This window comes from Amblyomma americanum, chromosome 1 (genome assembly GCF_052857255.1).
Source record: "Amblyomma americanum isolate KBUSLIRL-KWMA chromosome 1, ASM5285725v1, whole genome shotgun sequence".
Classification (NCBI taxonomy): Eukaryota; Metazoa; Arthropoda; class Arachnida; order Ixodida; family Ixodidae; genus Amblyomma; species Amblyomma americanum.
The window spans coordinates 553177111-553200449 of record NC_135497.1 but is presented as its reverse complement, the minus strand read 5'-3'; the positions used below and the strand labels follow the sequence as shown (position 1 = coordinate 553200449).

General features: G+C 47.5%; 1 protein-coding gene across 1 annotated transcript; it reads left to right on the top strand.

The window, feature by feature from the left end:
• The first annotated feature begins 3717 nt into the window (after positions 1 to 3717).
• LOC144129770 (uncharacterized) lies at positions 3718 to 21892 on the top strand. Its single transcript, XM_077663848.1, has 3 exons — positions 3718 to 4296; positions 6014 to 6313; positions 21743 to 21892. Exons 1-3 carry the CDS (start codon positions 4234 to 4236, stop codon positions 21890 to 21892), a joined length of 513 nt encoding a protein of 170 aa, XP_077519974.1. The 5' UTR covers positions 3718 to 4233.
• Positions 21893 to 23339: the final 1447 nt, after the last annotated feature.

Here is a 23339-nt window from a genome sequence, read left to right as displayed (position 1 = left end):
AATTTAGTCAGTGAAAGGATGGTAACAGGGAGGGACCTTTTCGAGATATTTCAGCGTTGTTTCAAAGCCACTCGTGGCGACTTTGGAGCATGCAGAAACCAGAGCACCACATGTCATTAGGTTTGCTTCCCTGCACAGCACTACCAGCACACGATGGCACCAAATGAAGCAGCAGTTAGGCTGGCAGTGTTGCGTGAAAAACGAGTTGCCAGAATGAAAGCTATTGCCATTTGCACCATCGTCGTGACAGTCGATGAGAGAACAGAACGGCTACTGGAAGGCTGCAACCGACCGTGCCACTGGTTGCAAAGAGCACCATCGACAGGTGCGAGAGGCATAAACGCACGCAGACAGCCTGGTTATCAGTTGTCCACACCACTACATCTTCAGTGGCACTGTCAGCAAACGTGAGATAAGGCACGAACCATGGCACAAATGCTTGCCGCACCACGAGCAGTCACTTGTGCAATAAGGCAAAGACTGCCATCTGCCATCTGAGTGGGCAGTTCGGATCTAGGCAGTTCGACATATCTGTTTTTGTGACCAAATACGGTGAATGTATAAAGTTTGAATTACATGTGTTTGTCCAAATATTTCAGAAGAGTTTGATACAGCCAATAATGCGTAATATCCATGTTCATTACATCAGGGTTTGACTGTATCGGGCTATCTGCCTACTCTTGTGAATTCTGAAATGCCAGTACAATTGGGTCCATTTGTAGAAAACTTCTCTTAGCACAAACAAAGGAGGAGGAGAACTACAATGTAACAGGAAAGGTCTGCCTGGTTGTCGGCCTGGCATGCTACTCCAGGTCAGGGTGAAAGAAGAGAAGAGTAGAGAAGAGGATGGTGAAAAGGGAGAGAGAAAAAGAAAGGGTGAATGTACGAACAAAGGTGACATGACCATCACAATGAACGTTAGTACCATGGCGCCAAATCTCGGAGCATATATCGGCGAATGGAAAGCCCAGTTACAGCAAACACAGAACCGGCAACAACCCACATGCCAGGGCACGCTTCCATGAAAGACGTCAATACCGTTTTCACTTCTAAAGTGAACGCCATGAAAAGGGAAAAAAGACCAGAGAAAAAATTCTGCCTCTGGCGTGCAACATCACCATGGCTTTCTGCATGCTGAGAGGCCACGGTGAAGCTTGCCCACTCCAGGAACAAATCTTGTGGCAGAGAAGAGAAATGCACCCTCATACCTTGCTAACCTTTCTCCCTTTCAAACAGGGTATAAAGAATCTTTCTGTGGAGGGTGACAAAGCGCAATCTTATCACACCTGAACAAAACTACCAAAAAGATGCAATCTCACCCTAGGCATGTTCATCAGTAAAGCCAGTTGTCACCTGGGACACATATCTTTATCACAGATTCCATAGAAGCCAGATTAAACGCAACAAGATGGAGAAGCTCAATCATATAGCCTGTGAAATTTTCACGTCTCATGCTTGTATAGCTCCTGGCCAAAAGCTGATAGGCAGCTGCGCCTGAGCTGTTAGTGCTAGGAGGGTCCCAAAAAGACCCTTTCACGTCCGCTGCTATCATGCTAAGCTCACCAAGTGCCGCTTCACTTCATTTCACCCAAAAATGAACTCTTACTAAGATTAAACCTCGGCCGACATTGAATGTTTTCTGTGTGCAAAAACCTGCTGCCACTGCACCTGCACACAGTGCAGCTGTGATCTCTTGTGAAAGGCTGTCACGGGTTAGTGTGACAGCATCCCAACACAATCCAAGCGCAGTAGACGCAGTGATGACAGGATGATGTTTTCTAACCCAAGTCAAGATGGGCAATGTGAAAATGTGTCAGTGTCAGTGAGCTGCCTTGCCAGGACAGCCCACAGCCATGCATTTTAACGTGCCATCATTTAGGGTACATTTTGCAGACAGGGCAGGGGTAATAAGATAACAAAGGGTGCTTCCCCATGTTTTCTTTTAATCCGTTTTAGCTTTCATAGGATTGGAAAGTTCCCACTGGTGCCCCCAAGCTATCTCCTGTTCTGGTTTTCTTTTCATAATTCTGGCCATGGTGGGCCGACCATTTTTGTTTTCACTGTCTTCTGGCTATCGGCAATTTGAAAAGCACTGCTTGCCTGCACTATAGTTTGAAGGGGAACAAAAACGGTTGCTCGAGGGGATGCTTGTAGCGCGACAAAAAACTCAAGGGACAGAGACGAACGGGCTACAAGCATCCCCTCGAGCAATATGAACCAACTCGCCCAGCAAAATGTTTTATTGAAAAACGGTTGCCCCTAAAGTTATTCTTATTAGTTTCCAATGGCTTTTACTGCTCCTTTTGCAAAAACGTTAAAGCACTCAGACATATCATATTTTGAATAGACTTCCTCAGCATAAAGATGAACTATGTTCACACTGGATACCTAACCAATCAGAAAGGCAGCACGCAATCTAGCTGTTGCATCATTTACCCTGCTAGAAGTCGCCGCTATGATTTGGCACCATTGGTCAGAAACAATACTTTCTTGAACAGATCAAAACATTAAATACAGTAATACTTCGTTGACGCATTTTCTTAAAAAGTTGCGCAGGAAAACGTGTGATCCAAACTGCCTAATTTTGTGAAATGTAGCCGTTGAATGAGGCACAAAGGCATTCATTGATAAATCTACTTCATAAAAATATGGATTAATATTTTGTGGCACAACATCTGAACAGAACCATCTCCAGTGCTCGCAGAATTCAGTCCGCATTTGCGCTGTCTAAAGCGTAGAAGGAACTTCGTAACGGTTACAGTCTAACGACGGCAATGACGAAAGTAAGCAAAATCTCTTCCTCGGAATTCTCGGATGCTTTGCCCCTTTGCATTTTATTACTGCGGGGAAGCCATCAAGGTGGCTGACTTTCGAAGGGTTTCTGCGTTTTAAGCTGCATTCTCCACACCTGGCCCGCTCATATGTCACTTTATTTCAGAGATGCTTCGCCCCCTTACCCTTATGCACCTTGAAGAAACCTCGGCCTTTCTCCTATACACGTCACATTCCTGCAAAAAGGGCACTCTCGAATGCTAGCGCGCAGTTTTCATTTTTGGCGTTAGTGGCAGTGCTTCACCTTCTCACAATTGTGCACTGTAGAGAAGCCACTATGGCAGATGACTGGCATTGCATTTCAGCAGCTGATGTCGTGTGCCCTCACATTCGGCCAACTTGTATGTTTGTAAATGTGCAGTTGTTCAATACGCATATTATACAACCATAATATGTCGAAATTTTAAATTTAGTAGCCGGGAAATTGTGTTATCCGGGAACGTATTAGCGAGGAGAAATATTGTGCAACTCTACTTGACATTTCGTACAAACCAGAAAATTTTATGGACCGGGAAAGCATCAGCGAGGTTTTACTGCATTGCGACTTCCACAATTTCCTTGGGCCTTCAGGCATTATAGTGTCCTTACAATGCGTACAAATAATTTAACTCGCACGCTTGATATATGTTGAAGGGCCCTTTAATGAGGTGAGAAACCCAATGCAACTTACACTGCAGTCTCTTGCCACTCCAGTCAAACACATGCAAAGCAGCAGGAGCTTCTGTGCTGCTCCTTGCAAAAAAACTTGAAGCACGTCATTACTTTGCTTTTCCTTTCTCTTGCACCCACATTTTCCAGGCATTACGGACAGTGATGCAAGCAGCAACGGAGGACGAATTCAGAACGCTCCTGGATGCTTTCATGACATGGTGTGAAGAAGGAGACACGAACAATGGCCTTGGAAGATTCAAAGAGTACTTCAAGGGGCACTATGGACAGCGTCCAGAAGTCTGGGCTTCATGCTTTCGGAAAGCGGCCGGGATCAACACCAACATCAGGCTTGAGGCACTCCATAGAGTCCGAAAATATGTGTACCTCGACGGGAAACAGAATAGGAGGATCGATAATTTGGTTTCCATACTCATCAAGTTGACTCGGGACAAAATTTTTGACCGTCTCATAAAGCTTGTACGCAACAAGGACGGCAAATTTCAAAAAGAAACAAGAGACCGGCACAAAATTGGACAATTAATCCCTTCAGCACATGTGGCAAGTGCCGGCATCCAACAGTGGCTGGTACGGTCACAGGCCACCCCAACCACCAGCTATGTGGTTACTGCATTGCACAGCGGCACCTGCAATGAGCAGTGTGCATTCACATGCCCGACATGCCACATCTGTGTACACAATGTCACGTGCTCTTGCCCAGACAACACGACGCGAAGAAATTTGTGCAAACACATGCACGCAGTGTTCAAAGGAGGTGCAGAAGACGGCGCCAGGAACACACCATCGCCAAATGAGGTATGTCCAGACAGTGCACAAAAACTCTGCAGTAGACAAAAAGAAAGGCAAACCTTCCAAAAAATCATCCCTAACGTAATGCTACATACAGAATGCATGCCGACCTTTATTCCTTGTAAGATGAACAACGTTGTTGCTGTAGCATACGCAATATGAATGTTTGTCATTTAGGCTGGCCCCCAAAGGAAGTGACTTCCCAGGATAAGTAGTTGCCTAATATCATGTTGGTACGAGACAAATCCATGTTCAGAGAAGACAAAGTGTACAAGAAAATAATTACCATAATACAAATGCTAGTGGAAAGCTGTTATATTTTCTTCAGTTCGAAAAACATGATATTCTGCCGTAGCAACAAACTTTTCTTGCTCTACAACGTGTTCCGCAATTAAACGCTCGCCGCAAAATGCACCTCAGAGCTAAACTGGTGAATTGTTAGAGTTCAAATTTTGCACAGAAATGGTATTTGGTCGGCAGAATTGTTTTATACTGCATTTTTTTGGGGTACTTGGCTGAATCAATAAGAAAACGTCAGGTATTCGCATCATCTGCGGCGACGATGAAACAAATCGGGCCATTTTCGCACAGACTGCGCCGGTGGCACCGTTTCCTTTGTCAGACGTGGAGATTCAGCAAAGGAGGCAGGGGAGTGTTTTACGGGAGGTCTGAGGATGCTGTACCGCGAAAGTCTTCAAGCTCAGTGCAGTTTTGGGCAAACTAAGTTTTTTTGTGGTCATCGATAAAGCAGTTGCTGAAGAGTCTTCAAACTTCCCGCAAAAAACACCGTCCTTCACGTAATCTTCACGGCTGACCAACGAGATGGCGCCACGGGTGCAATTGCTGACAGAGCAGCCAGTTTCGTTTCGTCGTCACCACAGGCAATGAAAATATCATACTTCATATTGCTTCAGGCGAGTACCCCAATAAGTGTGGCATAAAACAATTGTGCGGACCAAATCCCATTTCTGTGAAAAATTTGAGCTCAAACAATTCACTGGTTTAGCTGCGAGGAGCATTCTGCGAATTGCACCAAGTCCGTATATGTACTATCTGGCACATGGCAGGCGGCAATAGCAGTGAGATGCATTACGTACCTTTCCCAACATGCTGGACTACAGGTGACAAAATTGCCCATGCCAAGGGGCAAGTGACAAGAAAGACTGAGCAGACAAAAGGCGGGATCAGACATTCCAAGGATACTGGTCGGTCAGCTGGTGGGATATTTGGGGCCCTATGAGTTACTTAATTTGAGTGAACTGCTACAGTTTTACTATAGTGTGTTACAACTCATGAAATTGCCAAATGCCCTCAAAGGAGGCACTGCAACCAGTACCATTGAACCATTATCCCCTGATGTTGTTAACCTGACGAGGTGACAGACGAAGGATTAATCATGCCTGAATTGGACTAACCTCAGCTTCATGAAAATAGGTCAATGCCATTGGCTGGGGAGCCTCCTTTAAGAGGCATCTGCCACTTCGTTCTCGAGTTTTACCAGACCAACAAAAAGTATGGACACATGGACAGCACCTGGCAGACAGGAAAATCGAAGCAACCATTAAAGGCATACCTACCTTAAAAACGGCCAATAAGGAAAAGAAGTGTTTAACAGTGTGGGAAAAGTAAATTTGTTACTGTACCTATAACTATCTTCCATGCTCCAGCTTGTGTTGACACAATGATCACATTGCAATGTCATCTTTTTGTCTTACCTTATCAGGACCCAACTGCACAAGAAGCAGAGGACAGCCTGACGGCGTCACTAACATCGTTAGGCTCACTGAAGGAGAAAGCTACAATGAAGAGCCCAAGACGCTGCCTGCAGCTGCTGGACACCATACGTGGACACCTGCAAGATACGGAACCAGATGAAGAAGTCATCACATGGCTTGAGCCACTATTGGAGAAAACTGCAGAGAGGCTGAACATCGCCTCAGCGCACCTGCCGCAGTCAAGCGTACAAGCGAACAAAAAATTGACCCACAGCGACGGTTTATATCGACGAAACGCAAACGTGCAAGTGGGCAAGCAAAAATGGCCAAGCCATCACGAGCAGAATTCAAGAAGACATAGAACAAACACTTATGGCACCAAACAGCGTGTCGCATAAAGGCCCCGACCACACGTACTGCACAAAGCCACGCCCGTAATGATGTACAAAGCTACAGAGCTCTCTGGCAGTGTGTCAAAGGTTGAAATTTCGCCTCTGTTTTTCTTTGACTGTCGGTCCCAGTGTCTCCCTGTAGGCCAACAACTCAAGATAATGGTCTTCAGTCTTCTTCAGCAGGTGTTTTGTTCCCACTGCTTGCTCTGCTTCCCCATTGGCTTATGGACGTAACGGGCTGCTTGTGATGTTGATAAAGCCATTGCAAATTTTCCACACTCTGAGTGCAAAAACTAAGGGCCTTTGTCCAAGACCAGTCACATGAATGCCATGATGAGTGAAAAGCTCTTGAAGTGGTTTAGGACATCTGTTGTTGTGGAAACTAAAAGCACTATCTTTGGTACCGAGAGTGGCAGTCCACACAGGTGAAGTACTGCTTGCCACGAAGTTGCAAGAGATCTATCCCCACCATGTTGCAAGCCAGCTTGGGTGCGGATGTTGGCAGGAGCGGCTAAGCATTTTGGTGCAGTGTTTTGGCACAGATTTCACACGTAGAGGCGACTCGACGGAGTTCAGTGGATAATACCAGCCAGCATGCAGACTGCCCAGCTCTGGTCCTGCAGTGCTGATTTTTTGGTGCCCTTCATGAAGGCGAGCGAGAATTTCCCCTTTCAAGTGCATTCTGAATAGCAGGTTGCCGTTGTTTACGTACAGACTTGCTCAGTGCTGCCAGAATGATGACAAAAGAGCAGGAACTTTGTGCTTTTCCGGCCATTCATGCACACAGAGCCACAGAGGGCCTGGCAAATTTCTTCATTACGTGCTTGATCAAATCGAAGGCAGAATTTTGAACCCCGATGGCAGCTCCCTGTACGTAGGCACCGACTTCGTCCTAGGTAAAGCATTCCTGCTGCCAGGTCACTAGATATGGGCGCCCCGGACACAAAGTCGGTTGTTCCAAGGCTTCTCCCTGGCATACACTGCATCGTGTATGTGAAGCACATTAGACGCATGCAGAAGCATTGAATTCATGGTGCAGCAAATCCAAAGAGGCCTTTCCGAGAAGGGCGAGCAAAGGTCAGTTCGACATACTGCCATGGAGCCACGGATATATTCTTCCAAACCGTTCGGCTGCCAATGGTAGTGGCAGCGGTTCCTTTTCGACCTGTGCATAGTGCGTTTTGTGGCTTTGTTAGGGATCTCAAGGCATGGGCACCTGGGTACTCGTATCCATTTTACTATATCTGTTGCAGGACTGAACCCAAGCCACGGGCTGGTGCATCTGCTGACAGTGTTGTAGGGTAGTCTGGGTGATACCTGCCTAAGCACTTCTCGGAACAAAGGAGGTCTTTGACGTTCATGAACGCTACTTCTTGGCAGGCTTCCCAGGTCCACTCTGATGTCTTGTTGAGATCTCGAAGCACTGCTATTTTTTCCAAGAAATTATCGCAGAAACCTTGCCAGATGATTCACCATTTTCAAAAGTCTGTAGGCTCCAGCTACGCCTTTTGGCGGAGAAAGCGACTTGCAACATTTCTAGGGTGAGGATGGATGCACTGGCGGTAGATGACGCATCCCAGGAAAGTCACCTCATTAACGTTGAAAACACTGTGGTTCAGGGTGATTCCCAAGGAAGCAAGATGCTTCAGCGTCGCGTCAAGATGTCAGTTTACTCATCTTGGTCATGGCCGAAAACTATAATATCATCCTTGTGACTGACCACTCCAATTAATCCGCTGAGAGTTTCGGACAAGATTTTGAAAGTATTTCAGCGCTGACGTGGTGCCAAAGAGAAGTCTTGTGAAACAGAACTGCCTTATCGGTGTGCTAAAAGCGGTCAGCTCTTGGTATGCCGGAGAAAGAGGAATTTGGCAGAATGGACATTTGAGCCCCTTGTAGACCTTCGCAACCAATGGAAATCCGTTGATGCCAACTTCCACAAGCCCGATGTTCTGAGCAGCGGCTAGTTGATTGAGAGCACCAAGATGCGAGTGAGTGCATCAAGAGAGCACCAAGGTTTCTTACTCAAGTGCTGAGATGTCCTTAGACAAACTTTCTGCAGATGCAAGCGTAGTGCCTCTTATTCTTGCACGTTGACCATTTCTCGAATTTAGCCACACATGAAGGCCAAGGATGAGGCGTTCCCTCGCAGTAGCTGCAAGATTAGCTGCTCGTCTTCACGAAGATGGCTGGTCATGTGCAACTTTTCTGTTTCTGGTGTTTTGTGCGAGTGACACCACCCGGAGCAGCGCCGTCTGTCTTGATGAATGGGCTCCCCGCCCCGCAACTTGAAGCAACTATTGTTGATGATGCACTTAGTCCTTCTGTCGAGTCTTGGAGAATGCTTTGACGAGGGTAAGGCCAGTATCTAGCTGGAATGCTCCCAAAAGTCTTTTGTCACGGAGACCGAAAATGAAACGGCCAGGATTAATCGATCCCGCAGTTCACCATAATCGCAACAGACTGGCATGTTGTAGAGCAGAATGATGTATTCGTCGACTGTCTCTGTGGGCTCCTGTTCGCACAAGTTGAAGCATGCTGATTCGTCAACTTCATTCTTTCAACGAAGTGTCAGTCAAACTTTCCCTTGACAAGGTGATAGTTCTTCGCGTCTTCAGTGGAGAGTGAACATGTTGAACATCTATCTGGCTTGGCGGCCCATCACGCAGAGTAATGTTTGCGCCTGCGTCCCTGGTCTTGCCTGTTGAGACCGGATGCGTGGCGGTAATCGTCAAAGTCCAGTATCCAGGCTGATCATTCCGATGACCGGTCGAATGTGATCGCTGTGGGCGGCTTCAGTGCAAAGCTCGATGAACTGGCAGTTGCTGCCTTAGCCATCACGGTGGCTTCAGACCACTGAGGATGACAGGAATCTCTTCAGAGACAACAGCTTCCCGCTACTCACATGTCGTGAGTTGGGAGCAAGTGCGGAGAAAGATGACTCTCCAGATGACTGGCAGGGAACAGAAAAACATTCTTTAGAGGGACAGGAAAGTGCACGCTTGCCCTTTGACCTGCGCCGGGAGAGGAGGGCACGCTCTCCGTTCAAATTAGAAGGCGCTTGGCTGTGGGGTTAGACGGCACCATACCACACTACTAGCGCTCCAGATATTGCACCCCACATCAGACCTCAAGCACCAGCAGCAACATTGGACTCGCTTAGAAAGTGGGTGAAACCTCCAGCAGTGCAGCGCCACAAAATGGAACGAGTCCATTGAAAGGTGATGCTACACATTGTGCCGTGTCTCTGAACATAGACCGTGCGAACTTTCATTTCATTCCTTTGATCCCTGTTTTTCTGCGCATATTGGTGGTTAGAGTTCATTCCATGTTTACTTTTCTCATGTCAACTTATGTGCTACTTTAGGCACATTGCAAATTACGCATTAAATTAAAGTCTGTAAACTGACTGCAATGGGACTAGGGTTATTTCTTCTACACTATGCAATTACATGCGAGCACGACGACTGTATGAAATGAACAGACCGATTCTGCTGGTGATCAACAATGTTCGAGGGGCAGCAAGCAAGGATGTTAGAACAAAGTTCACTGCTCAAAGGAAGTTCGGAAGCCTGCCACGAGATTAGCTGCGAGCCTCAGCTTACAGTCGGCCCTTGGTCCCAGCAGAAAAACAGCAATCCTAGTGACTTACGAGGGTTGACACGTCAAGTGAATTGGAGCAGTAGTTTGAGCATTTCACACCAAGAGTCAACTCTGTCATTCATTTTGAGAATGGCAGCCCTATTCTGATGAAGTGGTAGACTGAGAAGGATAGCTCAAGGGTACAGTACGCTATGCAGTAAGAAATTTCAAAGAGATAACTACAGGTCTGAGGGAAAACTAGATCGAGAAGAAGCAATAATGACAGTTTTTTCACCATGTCGCGTCTTGAGATGTTAACAAGCAGGTGATCCGAAGTTACTGCTCAGTAAGATTGCATGGTGCCAAAATGGTTGTGCTTTCTGATCCATCATAGAGCAAGGTGTGGTATCCACGACAGAACAACTGGTGGGGAGTGTTGCCACTGGGTGCAATTAAAAAAAGACCCAGAACTGAAGCTAAAAGCGGCCAAACATAGCCACGCTTAAAGCGTGACGCTGTTTCGTGTGGAAGCCGTAGACTGAACTTGATTCATGGAATCTCTATTAGCGAGTGCAGCTTCATTTTTGTTGCACGTCTGATTTTTGTCAAGTTCATATAGGAGGGCAAGCACTATCAGCATTAGAAAATATAACAAAATTTTCAGTGCGCCTTGCACAAGGTGTGAAGAGGGGCTTTTGCCACAAGCGTCTCTGTGCGATTCCACTGCATGTCATAAACTCAAACACAATATGTGATCAAGTGCACGCTAATTCTTTACAGTTGCTTCATTTACGACTCCAGCCCGATGAAGGATTTCCCACAAGAAAGGCAAAAGCAGTTTCAGTATGCCTTCATGGCTCTTCGTGCTTTCTATGCGACCGGGATATATGGCAAGCAGCCACTGAGGTGCAGACGAGGCATTTGGAAGCCGCTGTACGAGTTTTATCACCATTTGCTTTAGGAACTGGAAGCAGCACTCTCTCAAGGCACTTTGGTGTAGTGAAATGTTCTCTGAAGATGTAACCTCCTTTGGAGTCTCGTTTCAGGCACGTGTAGGATCGCGAGCTACACTAGACACGAGTAGGGATGCCTTGATGCACACCATTCCCACTGGCAAGGAGTGTACGGTTAAGAAAAAAGGGGGGGCAGTAAATGCGCCGAAATGAGGTTCAAAGTAGCCAGGGAGCCAGCCAGAAATTTTCATTGCCATACAGGGTCATAAAAAGTAGCCAATTTGGAGTAAAGTAGCTACCACCACCAACCCTGCTAATAGGTCAAACACAGTGGGAAGAAAGGAGGACGTGATACTTGTATGTTCTCTGCACAAAGGTGTTGCAGGTGCATGCAGCAAAAGGAGGCTGCAGTCTGAACAATCAAATGCTAGAAGTACAAACAGCATATCACCTAGAGAATGCTTGAAAAGCTCAGTCAACATGTCTGTGGGAGGTACACAGCAGTGGTATGACTTGCAATGTTGCATTCAATGAGAGCAGACTTTGAATGATCTCCAGTACAAATGCTGGTTTCTGGGGGTTTAGCATCCATCCCAAAGCGACTGAGGCTATGAGGGACGCCATAGTGAAAGGCTCCAGAAGTTTCTTTAACGGGTTCCTTAAAGTGCACTGACATAGCACAGTACACGGGCTTCTAGAATTTCGCCGCCATTGAAATTTAACCACCACAGCCAGGATCGAACCCGTGTCTTTCAGGTCAGCAGCCAAGCGCCATAACCAATGAGTCACTGCGGCGGCTCCCAGTACAAATGCATATCCCCTATTAAACACAAGTCTGATGTGCACAGTGATGAAGAATGAAAGGCTGAATGTCTTGAGTGAACAGAATAGGAGCACAGCCTCTTTAGTAATCCATGGTTAAACAGCGCAAATAAGACTACGACAGCGGAGAAGACAACAACATGGCAAAAGCACTGAAATTTGAGAACATCTCTGCTCTTTTCCAACACCGCAACTAATTCACGCGCGAGTTAAAAGGGGCACTGAAGAGGAATCAAGGAAACAACTCGTCTTACCGCTCGATCTACACACATTCCGAGGATTCTTAAAAACCTCGAATTATTGTCCTGTGCAGCCGATTTCCCTAATTTAAATCAGATTAAACGTCCCGCCTCCTGCCTTTTTTTCTGAACACGATGCTGAAGGTAGGAGGAGTCAACCAACGCATGGAGGGCCTTTCAGCCTGTCCCGTGGCAGCTTGCCGCTCTGCCATCGGCGGAGTGATACGTAAATCAAAGAGTTCTATTGAACATATACAGCTCGCCTAAACAAAGAAGGTGAGGATCAGAGCCCTGCTAAGCAAGGCTCTCACAACTAGCGAAAACCGGCCACTCGTGGTAGTGGGGAATTTCAATGCGCATCATCAGGCCTGGGGGTACTCTAATCAGTGCCCAAAAGGTAGACAATTATGAAAGGACATGCACGACCAGAAGTTTTCGTTACACACTGACCCCGAGAGCCCCACGTGAGTGGGCAACAGTGTTAGTGTGGATGCGTCTCCGGATCTCACCCTCTGAAAAAGCGTCCATGGCCTCAAATGGCACAATTCGTAGTTAAATTTTGGGAGCGACCACTACATACTGGTATCCATCCTCAACGAAGGCCTTAAAACACGCAGGGCATGCACGCCGGCCGCCGTCGAATGGGACCAGTTTAGAGCAATCAGATCCAACCAGGAAGGAAAGCACTTTTGCGACATCTGGAGATGGGAAATGGGAAAACAGCTAAAATCGAGCGTCATGGAAGCTACCAAAACCTTAGAAGGGGAGGACGCCCCCGAGATTGCCGAAAGCCACCTCCTGCATATGTGGGAGGCTAAGCAAAGCATGGAAACACATCTGAAGCAGCAGAAATGGAACCGCACCCTCTGTAGAAGGTTGGCGCGACACAATAAGGAAATTGAGGATTACTCTTAAATTATGTGAACAAAATTGGGGCAGCAAATGTGACTAGATGGAGGGAGCGATGACCCTCTCTAAAACGTGGGGTATCCTCTGCCATTTGCTTGGCCCGGAAAAGTCGAAAACCCAATCGGAAGTCACACTCTCCAAAGCTCGACGCTCATTTGATGGCAGCGATGACGATTTCATGCAGAAACTATTAGAACCCTATGTGGGTGAGACCCAACAAACTCCCCTTCAGACTATGATGGTGCGCCCAATGAGGCGCTTGATGCCCCCTTCACGGAAGCGGAAGTTAGAGCGTAATTAGTTAGACTCCGCACAAAGTTTGCCCTGGGTCCCGATGGGATTACAAATACTCTGATGATACCTCGACAGGTTACCTCGATAGGTTACCTAATGGAATTCATGCAAGAATGGTGGGAAAAGGGCGAGCTGCCACCGCAATGGAAATCGGCAAATGTCATCTTAATACCTAAGCTGTGCAAGCCTCCGCAGCTAGGGAATCTCAGGCCCATATCACTTAGCTCGTGCGTAGGAAAGCCAATAGAACAAGTCATCCAGACGAGATTAATCGGATACCTGGAAAAGCAAGACCTCCTGCCGCACATAATGATCGGGTTCCGCCCTCATCTGTGCACGCAGGATATCATGCTGCAAATTAAGCATGACATCGTCGACTCGCGGTCGAAGGATGCGAAGGTGATCCCAGGGCTAGACTTGATGAAAGCCTTTGACAACATAAGGCACGAGTCTGCTCAAACGTCTCGGTAATCTAAATGTTGGCACTAAAACTTTCAACTATGTGTGAAATTTCCTTTCCAGTAAGATGGACTGCGTAAACTTCCAGTCTACTGAATCTTCCACTATTGGGCTGGGCAACAAGGGCACCCCCCAGGGATCGGTGTTGCCCCCTACTCTTTAACGCAACCCGGTTGTGTGCGCGCTACCCGGGCAGTTGGAGCGCATAGAGGAACGAGCAAAAGGCGGGAATTAAAAGAAAAGAATTTAATGAGCTGGTACAAGCTTTCATATTCAGCAAAGTCAGCTACTGTACGCCTTATCTCGATTTCAAGTCTGCGGAAAAGATGATAATTGATGGGTTAATACGTAGATGCGTCAAGCACGCGCAGGGCCTGCCCATGTGCACGTGCATCCACGGAGCGACTTCTATAGCTCGGGATGCACAACACGTGGGCGAAACTGGTGGAAGCGGTGCGCGCAGCACGGATTGATAAGATAGCCCAAAAATGGACAGGACTATGCTAAAGTAGGAATCAGTCCGAACAGGGGGCCCTACACCGAAGGCAGAAATTAAGGAGCAAAATCAGGAGGTGGCTAACCATCCCCCCTTTACCTAAGAATATGCAACCCGAGCATAGTAAGACCAGAAGGGAGAAAAGAGCGGAAACCACTGGTCTCCGGTATAGTAAGATGCTCTCAGAGCAGGTAGCGTATGTGGACGCCACAAGTGGCCGCGATGGACGAGCGGTAGCCGCGGTAGTAGATGGCCACGGAAATGCCGTTACGGCTGCCTCCCTAAGGGTGTGCTCCGCTGCAGTGGTGGAGGAAGTTGTGGTAGTGCTCACCTGCGTTGGCACAGAAGGAAATTCCATCATAGGCGACAGTGGAACTGCCATCCAAAATTTTCGTGCAGGAAAAAATCTCGTTCGGGGCGGCAAAGATTCTCAACCAGCGACAAAGTGCGAGGAAAATTACGTTGATCTGGACACCTGTGCATGCCACCGCCCCCGGCAATGAGGCGGCTCATGAACTAGCCCGAAGTTTATACCACCGGGCTAGTAGTACCCCCTCGGGCAGAGTGGTGAAAGCTTGGCAAAATATGGGGAAATTACTTAACATTACAGGTTGGAACATAGGCTGGTACCCCCACCAGACCCGTCTTAATAAGCAGGCAGTGGCGTGGAAATGACTCCAAACATACACATAGCCATACCCGATCCTGGCGAATCATATGTTCCGGCAGGTAAGATCACACGGGTGTACATACTGCGGGTTGAGAAGGTTCCTCGACCATATAATCCGGAAATGCCTGAATTCTCCTGGTAGGGCGCTGAACACCAATTCCAAAGAATTCTGGGAGACCCTGCTGCGTAGTTCAGACCCTGAGCTCCGGCTCCGCCTCATCCGACCAGCTGAAGAGGCTGCTGAGATATAAGACCTCCCGGCTAGCATGTAAAGCGGTGCCTCCTGCCTCCTCGGCCTATACCGAGGGAGGTGGGGAATGCCATTTGTGTTGGAAAATAAAGTTATTTCCTTCTCCTCCTCCTCCGTGGACCTAGTCTGCGGCTGTTGTCTGCGACTCAAACTTTATATTCACAGAAACCCAAAAAACAAAATAAAAGCGAAACCAAAGCTGCCATGGGACTGGCTGAAAGGCACGACATGTATTGGTTGACTTCTCCTGCCTTCAGCGTTGAGGTCAAAAAAAGGTGGGAGCCGGGACGTTTAATCCGATTTAAATGAGGAAAATCGGCCGCGCAGGAGGACAATTCTAAGTTTCTAAAAATGCTCGGAACGGTAGATCGAGTTCCCACCGTAAATAAGACGAGTTGAGATTCCTCTTGAGTGCACCTTTAAGGGAGCGAATTACATCGCAAAATCAATTGGCACGTGCATCAGCATCTCTTCAGTCACCCTAACAAGCCATGAAATAGCTTTCCTTGATGACACTTGATTTTGCCTGGCATATTTTTTTGCTTTAGAATTCTTTTGTTAATGCATGGGTAACCCATTTGTAATTAGGATTTCTGGTGCGGCTTCACTGAATTTTTGTTCCTTGTTTTCTTTGTATCTCCACCTTCTTTGTGCATATAAAACTGTTTTCTTTTTCCGAATAAACATTCAGTTGCGAGTGAGTGCTTATGTCGTGTCATCTTTTTATCTGCCACCTTCACCTTTTTTTATGCTCATTAACCATGAATAGGTACCAACTAACCCAACTTCTCACATTAACGCTCTCCAGTAATGACTGCAGGTGGTGCTATCAATCATGTGCGCAGCATCACTCCCCAAATCTCTCCTGACTAGCCCGCAGCACCTCAGGAGTACTACTCTCGTTACCCCACCACCACACTCCTAGTACCTCCACAATGATGTCCTGTATAGCTGTGCAATGGTCTAATCAAATAGCAGAAGGTTACACTGTCAATGTTCATATCCCCAAAGCGTTGGCACAACGAGCACTGTTGGAGTTTGAGCACAGTGTTTGTTCAATGAGGGTGCCAGTTTGCCTGCAATGCTGCAGTGTTGGTGACAGTGTGACAATCACATACAGCAATGTTGAACACAGCAAACTCACTTGAGCCTGCTGCCCTTACTGCCCTAATCAAGTGAAACAGAGAGCATCTTGGAATCTTGGAAGTCTTCTTCAGTGCATGTCGCCATAATGTAGGATTGATGGATGCCTACTTGGCTCTGAACTTTCCTCCAGCTTGAAGACACCATTTTAATAAGGCAGCTACAGCCTGGCCCAGTACTGTGCTGAACTCAGTGTCAGTCTACAGAAAGTTAGTGCCCTAGAAAATTAGCCAGAGTTCTGACTCCGCTGCTGTGTGTTGGGCTGCGTAAGCAAAGATCTGCTTGGTGTGCACGAATCGAAGTAAAGAGAAAGAAGCTAGATCAGAAATCAGAGAAGGTTCACCAGATGGCAAAGACAATACGGTAAACTGTCACCAGGAGACTGAGACTAAGACGAGAGACCGTGATATTCTGTAGGCATATCAAATAGAAGGGGCGTAGAAGTTGGTGTGTGAATTAGATCATTGATATACTATGATTAGGCACACACTGGCTACAAAAATAGTCTTGCATGATCTAAGTGACCTCTTACTTGTTAAAAGATGCATCATTGCTTAATCAAGACAAAATGGCTGTGCTTTTGCTCGATTTGAGCTGTTGCCACAGTGGAGTGCAAACCCACCTATTAGTGTCGGATCAGCATCATTACGGCTGATGGCAGTGGTCAGATGTTCATTATCTAGTAAATTGATTTAACACTACTGAACAGAGCACAGTAATCTAAACGTCAGGTATTTAGAATGGCAGTGCAGAATTGTTGCTTGGAACAGAAGCAATAAAGCACATTCTCATTTGATTATGGGCTCACATGGAGCATATAATTACTGCAGTGGTAAAGAGAAATGAAGGTGTCAGAATGGTTCATCCGGGGTTGACTGCTCTTTGAAAGTGGCCTTGTCTGCGGCTGATTCAGGCCATGAAATACAATCCTTCTGGAATAACGCTGTAACTGAGTGCATTGCCATGCATTTCATCCACAAAAGCGTGGGGATCTGCTTCTTTGTTTTGCACCCCACAGTTGCTAGGCACTGGTGCTGGATCTCGAGGTAATGAAAGTGGCCACATACAGGGACAGCAGCCAAACATATGGTAAGCTTGATATACACTTCCAGGCTTCCAATGAATCAACATTTTTAATTGTTGCACGAGGAATCTTGTGTGGAGAATTATACTGTGTTTACTTTGTGAAATTTATGACTTCCTGTGCAGTTACCAATACCATTGTCATACGGCAGTCCTCAAAGGCATTTTCAGCAAAGGAGTATCGTTTCTCTAAAGGAGGAAGACCTGAAAGGAGTAGCGATGCTGCTACACGTGCAACTCAATAATGGGACAGTCGGACTTCAGAGCCCCTAGCATTGCATGAAGGGGCAGAAGCGAGAGCTTCAAAACTGAAGTGGAGTAATTTATTCATTTGTTGAGCTTGCAAACTTATTTAAGCATACTTCATTCATGAAAGAATTACTGAGAGCTTTGCTTGTCAGCAATAGCAGGTCTTTATTGCCCTGGCCATTATGGGTGGCTGGTGTTGCTGCTCCATACGAGATTATAGCACAGTTTAAAGACAAGCAAAAAAACTAGATCCAGACAAACATTTTTAGTATCAGTATGATTGTTTCAGGTACCTTTAGCTGCTTCTACAATGATGGCGTTATGATTGCAGCTTCTCGAAGGCCGCTCCTTTGGGCTTCAAATGTCTCTGACAGCCACCTTTGCCTCCAAGGCTCTCTGCGGCAAAGGTGCAACACTTATGGCACTTAAATGTGTACTGTGCACCTTTGAACGGAAGGATATGATTCTCTAAGGCCTTTGCAGTGCCCGTGTGACAGAGGTATGCAACATTTTTCATTGCTCAATTGGATAAGTTTGTGTGCCAGATGGTGCAAGATGTCCCCGAGGACTAGACTGAGGGAACTGTATAAAGGAAGTGAATTGAAGTGAAAAGAAAACAAGCATGGTGTGCATGGGCAGGACAACAGTGAGGATGAGATGGAACAGGGACCAAGGAAGGTGCAACATTTGGTACAGACAACATAGCAAACAACCAGGGGACTAAGAAACTGAGGCCATTCTTAAATTACCATGAACAAAACAAAGTGGTGGATCACCACTGTTGGTGAGGTGCACTTCACCCCTGAACATTTCCAATTCTCCAACTTAAAGTTATGCAACAGTGTTAGAATGGTACGATGTACTACCGGCAGCAAAAGTTTACGGGACGAGATTTCTTGGAAAAACGTTTATTGTAGCTCCACCTCGCTACCCAGTCGCCTTATATTGTTACAAGAGGAAGGAACATGTAGGCCCCAACTATTTTCATGCATTTTAAGCAAATGGCTTGAGTGACTGAGCAGGAAGAAATTTTTTCCGCACACTCACATCCCGTAAACTTCTGCTGGTGATAGTACATCCACTCATACATATAGCAGGGGTCCGAAGGCTTCCACCAAGACAAAAAGAACAATGTACAAGGATGGAAACTTGGGCGAGCTGGTATGGGTACCGATTGGATGAAACAACTCATTTGTGTGTTTTCTTTTTCTTTCAATCTTTGATCCAGTTGAGCTGTTTCACCCAATACGCAATGTACAAACGACGAAGACATTTCGATGTCCACTGAACACCTTGCCAAGACATTTAGGCCATGTCAATGGGAACCGAGTTCAAAATCTGTTTGTGCACGCATGGACTATAAGTGCTCTTCTATCTTGTTTTTTTCTCTATGCAGTTATCAATTGACCATAAAGTTTGTTGCTGTACATCTGTTCCTGTCCTTTGTCCATCTGTCTCTGCCCTTTGATCATGCAAGACCACAGGATTCAATATAGCCTCGCTCTGCTCATGACATGTAAAATTTTTTTCGCACAGTGTGCAGCAACACGTCACTAGAGCTGCAACAACACGCGAGCCTGGCTATGTATACTCATTTTTCACATGATTACGCTGCTACACACACTAAAAAAAACTGGTGCACGTGGGCAGCCTCGCATGCATTCAGGGTTTATGGGTTTTTTTAACGTCCAAAAGCAACTCAGGCTATGAAGGACGCGGTAGTGAAGGGCTCCGGAAATTTCGACCACCTGGCGTTCTTGAACGTGCACTGACATAGCATAGTACATCAGCCTCTAGAATTTCACCTCCATCGAAACTCGACCGGCGCGGCCGGATCGAACCCACGTCTTTTGGGCCAGCAGCTGAGTGCCATAACCACGCGGCCACTGCGGCGGCTCGCATGTTCCCATGCTATTTATGCAAAGTTCAATGCAGCTAGGATAAAATGTACGCACAGGACTTGTGTAACGAACTGTGGACAACAAGGGCATAAATTAATCATTAATGACATAAAGTTAGCAATCCATTTCTTCTTCCTCACTTCTGATCTGTAGTCAGTAGAAGTTTCAAGCAACGGCTTTTCGTTTATGGATCTCACGTAAGCATCCTGGTAATGATGCCAAGACAGGCATGTTTGCCTGCTGTGGTGCACATGAAATGGTTGTAATACAAGCAAAGGGACCACACAGTCACTGCTCTCGTGTCACTAAAAGTGTGCATCATTAATGACAGGATGTTGTTAATGCAGTCTGGCAGTGCAGGCCCTCTGAAAGGCGTCACCGACCTTACACATGTACTGCATACCATAGCACCATATATGTACGTACTACGTACGACAGTACAGTACCACAGCAACGTGTGGGCAGCTGAGACGTGCACTAAAATGTGCCTCGAACATGCAATGCTAAACATAGACAAGCGTAACCACAGACAAGCACCTCAAACACACACACCAAATCTGGATTAAAGCCATACCGCTAGAGAACACACCACCTTACACTCAAAAAAAGCTGTTCAAATCTTAGTTTGTGCTCACCACCGGTCCAAGATATCACCTGGAAAGGAGAAGGGTCCAACATAAAGAAACACAAAATGAACACAGAAACTGTACCAGCAGGTATCAAACATTATCTCTCAAGCACACCTTTCATAACAGCGATAGAGTTTCCTCCGCACTGTCCGCAAGAAAAAAACAGGGGGGGGGGGGGGGGGCCGCGAGCGCAGGGCAGCATTATTTCTTTTTCTAGCCCATCCTAACGTATGTCTTGTCTTAGTACGCCTACTACAGCAAAAAGGTAGAAAACAATGCAATAGCCTTGTTGCAACAGCCATCGGAAGACGCAAACGCCAAATGAAGGGTGGTGCATATCACTCTTTTCGAGGGTCATGCCGCAGTAGGACGGAACACATCGCTCGCCCGAGACCAGACACGCATAGAGCAAACAGCAACACGCCGCTTACCAGAGACCCGGAAGCAGGAGACAAACGCATAGAACAAACGCTACTGCAGCCGGCCGGCAGTGGGTTGGATCATCGCCTCTTCTAGGATGTTTAGATCGGTTGGGTCAAACGGGCGTCTGGGTTCAAGACTTATTTAAGGAAATACAAACAAAGATAACGTTTGACGTCATATCCGCTGAGCAAAGAAACCTGTCCTCCTTTCCACTTATGCTCCGGGCGCGCATGCGCAGTTGAGTAGAGTTTGTTCTCCCGAAGTTCAAGTGGCGAAAGTCTAGCGCACACACTTGTCTGCCGCCGCGCAACGGCGCGCACCGGCAACTTCTCTCCCCAGTAGTTCACGTTTCGCCGCCAGATGGCCAGCAAACTTGAGCCGCGGGTCCGGCAGATGGTGTTGGTCCGGCCGGCGGAGTGGTGCCGACCTCTGAGCGTGCAAAAAGTGACGAGAGAAGAGGGATAGGCGTGAAGACGCTGAAGTTCAAAATTTGACTTGCAGATAACTCAGCTTCTACAAAACGCATCCAAGACATCCTTGAAGCGGACTCTTTTAACACCCCAGACATTCCGGAATTTTATTGAGAGCTTCTTTCAGGGCCCCTTTAAAAGCCTGTTTTTAAAAATTCTGGTTGACCGTCGTCGAAACAGCTGTATGCTTGAAGGCACAACCGTCAGGTAGCAATATTTCTTTGAACTTACGAGAAGACCTTGGTGTTTCTGGACCCCCCCCCCCCCCCCCCCACCCCCTACAAAAGCGGTTTTAAAACTCCTTGGATTGTTCAGTCTCTTTTGGGGCAAATAGGCGATATAGCTGCAGTGAAACTTCCACGCGCCCTTTGTGAGAGTGTCCACAGTGTCTGGCCCCATTTGGATCATGTGACACACCACTCAGCGTTCACTAACAGCTCGCCCGGTATAAGATTCGCTGTGGCCAGTAGAAACGCTGTAAAAGGAATAGCTCAAGGACCACAACGTTGGACACGCAACCTTCCCGAGCGTACTGCAACTGTCAAACGAAGCTTTCTTAAACGACTAGCGCCAGTTGCCCCCTTAACTAGTAGTCGGTCGCTTGTATAGGCCCCGTAACTAAGCGGGGGGTCGTTTCATTCGTGAGAAAAAATACAGAAGGGGCGTGTCCTAAACATGGGAAATTTCTGCGGGTATTTAGCGCTCGTGATCGTCGCCTCTGAGCGTGCGCAAAAGCGTTGACGGTGAGGCGCCTGCCTCCTCTCTGTGTCCAGCAATCAGCCCTCAAGGACGGCAGCGAGTACGTGCCCACAGTCCGTGTGCTGGGGATTCAGACGGACGTGGTGCCGCCAGAGCCACTTCCAGTCACCCGCTTCGCACTGTGGGGCATGCTTTCGTCAGCATTGCGCTGCGCGGACAGGTGAGGAGTCCTTTTCAGAGTTGTCAACAGGTGAGACACCTCCCGCCACACAGCCCATTACGGCGACGCGGGACCGACCGCGTGACATCAGGATTCACGCTTTGCCGGGAAATTCAAGGGCGGCTGTGTTCAGGCCGCAAGTGCGCATTGTGCTGCGTACGCAGTTCATTTTCTCTAATGAGACGCGTCGTGTCACGGAATTTTCGGCAGAGGCACTGGACGGTGTCATGAAATGTTTAAACGGCAGCTCAAATTCATGAAACGGGGGATATAAGCTAACGACACATTTCGAGAGCAGAGCAAATTGCAAAATTGGTTCTCAGCAAATGGAAGGAGCAGTAAGTCTTTCACTCCTCGGTGGACACCTCAACCGCACCGCGAGGGACGGTGGGAGCTCAAAGAGAAAGGGCTCCGGAAATCTAGCAGCAATTGCGAAGCAAGCCCTCGGCGTACGTTTAGCGATAGGTGCGGCGATAGCATAAGGAACGTTACGGCAATTCATTCGCGCGTCTCGCTTCCCCTGCGGCCTCGCGCAGTCTGAAAAAACGCGAAAAGCACTCGACGGTTAGTAGCTGACAGGCTGGAAACAAACCCTGAAAGTCGTGGAGGGGCCCGAGATAGCTGACCCCGAGTTAGGTTCACCTGTCTCCGGCGGTCGGAGCCCGCGGTGAGCGGGTCCGCACCATTGCGCAATCTTGACTCCCTCCCTGTCCTGGCCAGGCAGGCCAGCAATGGAGTCAAGACATTCGAAGGATCAGAGCAAAAAACTCGCTGTCCCCATTCCCATCCCTATGCCCATAACCAATTTCACCCATCCTCTCCGCTACGTCCCAGGGTAGATCAGGGGAGTATCCCCGGGCCCGCTCTCCCGGCTGTGGGGCGCTATATGTAGCCGCGCCCCTCATTTTTTTTTCATTTTTCGCACCTACGGGTGGTAAAATTTTACCATTGCCCTCGGGCCTTATCATTTATTTTAAGTTTGGAGCAGTATAAGTGACTGGTGCAGGCCCGGGCTTATTATTTTTCGATCTTTTCAGGTTGCCCCAACCTAATATATTTCCCAGCTCGGGACCTACCTGGCGCATCCCTACCTGGCGCAGCTGCCAAGCTTGGCGCTTTACTGCTGGGTCACATTCTTGTAGCTCCTGGACTCTGACGGGACCGTCGCTTACGTAAAGCGGCAGACTGGACTAGTTGGTTTTGCACCTTAATGAAATGGCAGCGCACAAGCAAACACAAACAGAAACACAGACATCATTAACATGCAAAACCAACTAGCCCAGTCTGCCGCCGAATTTGATTTCTTGTACATCGGGCTCCTTTATGGGTAGCAACTTGGAATCAGCGCTTTGGGGGGGGGGGGGGGGGCTTCTTTCTGTCTGTGTTTGCTTGTGCGCTGCCATTCCATTATCGTCGCTTACGCTCAGCCGCCACGGCGCGCTTGTTCTCAG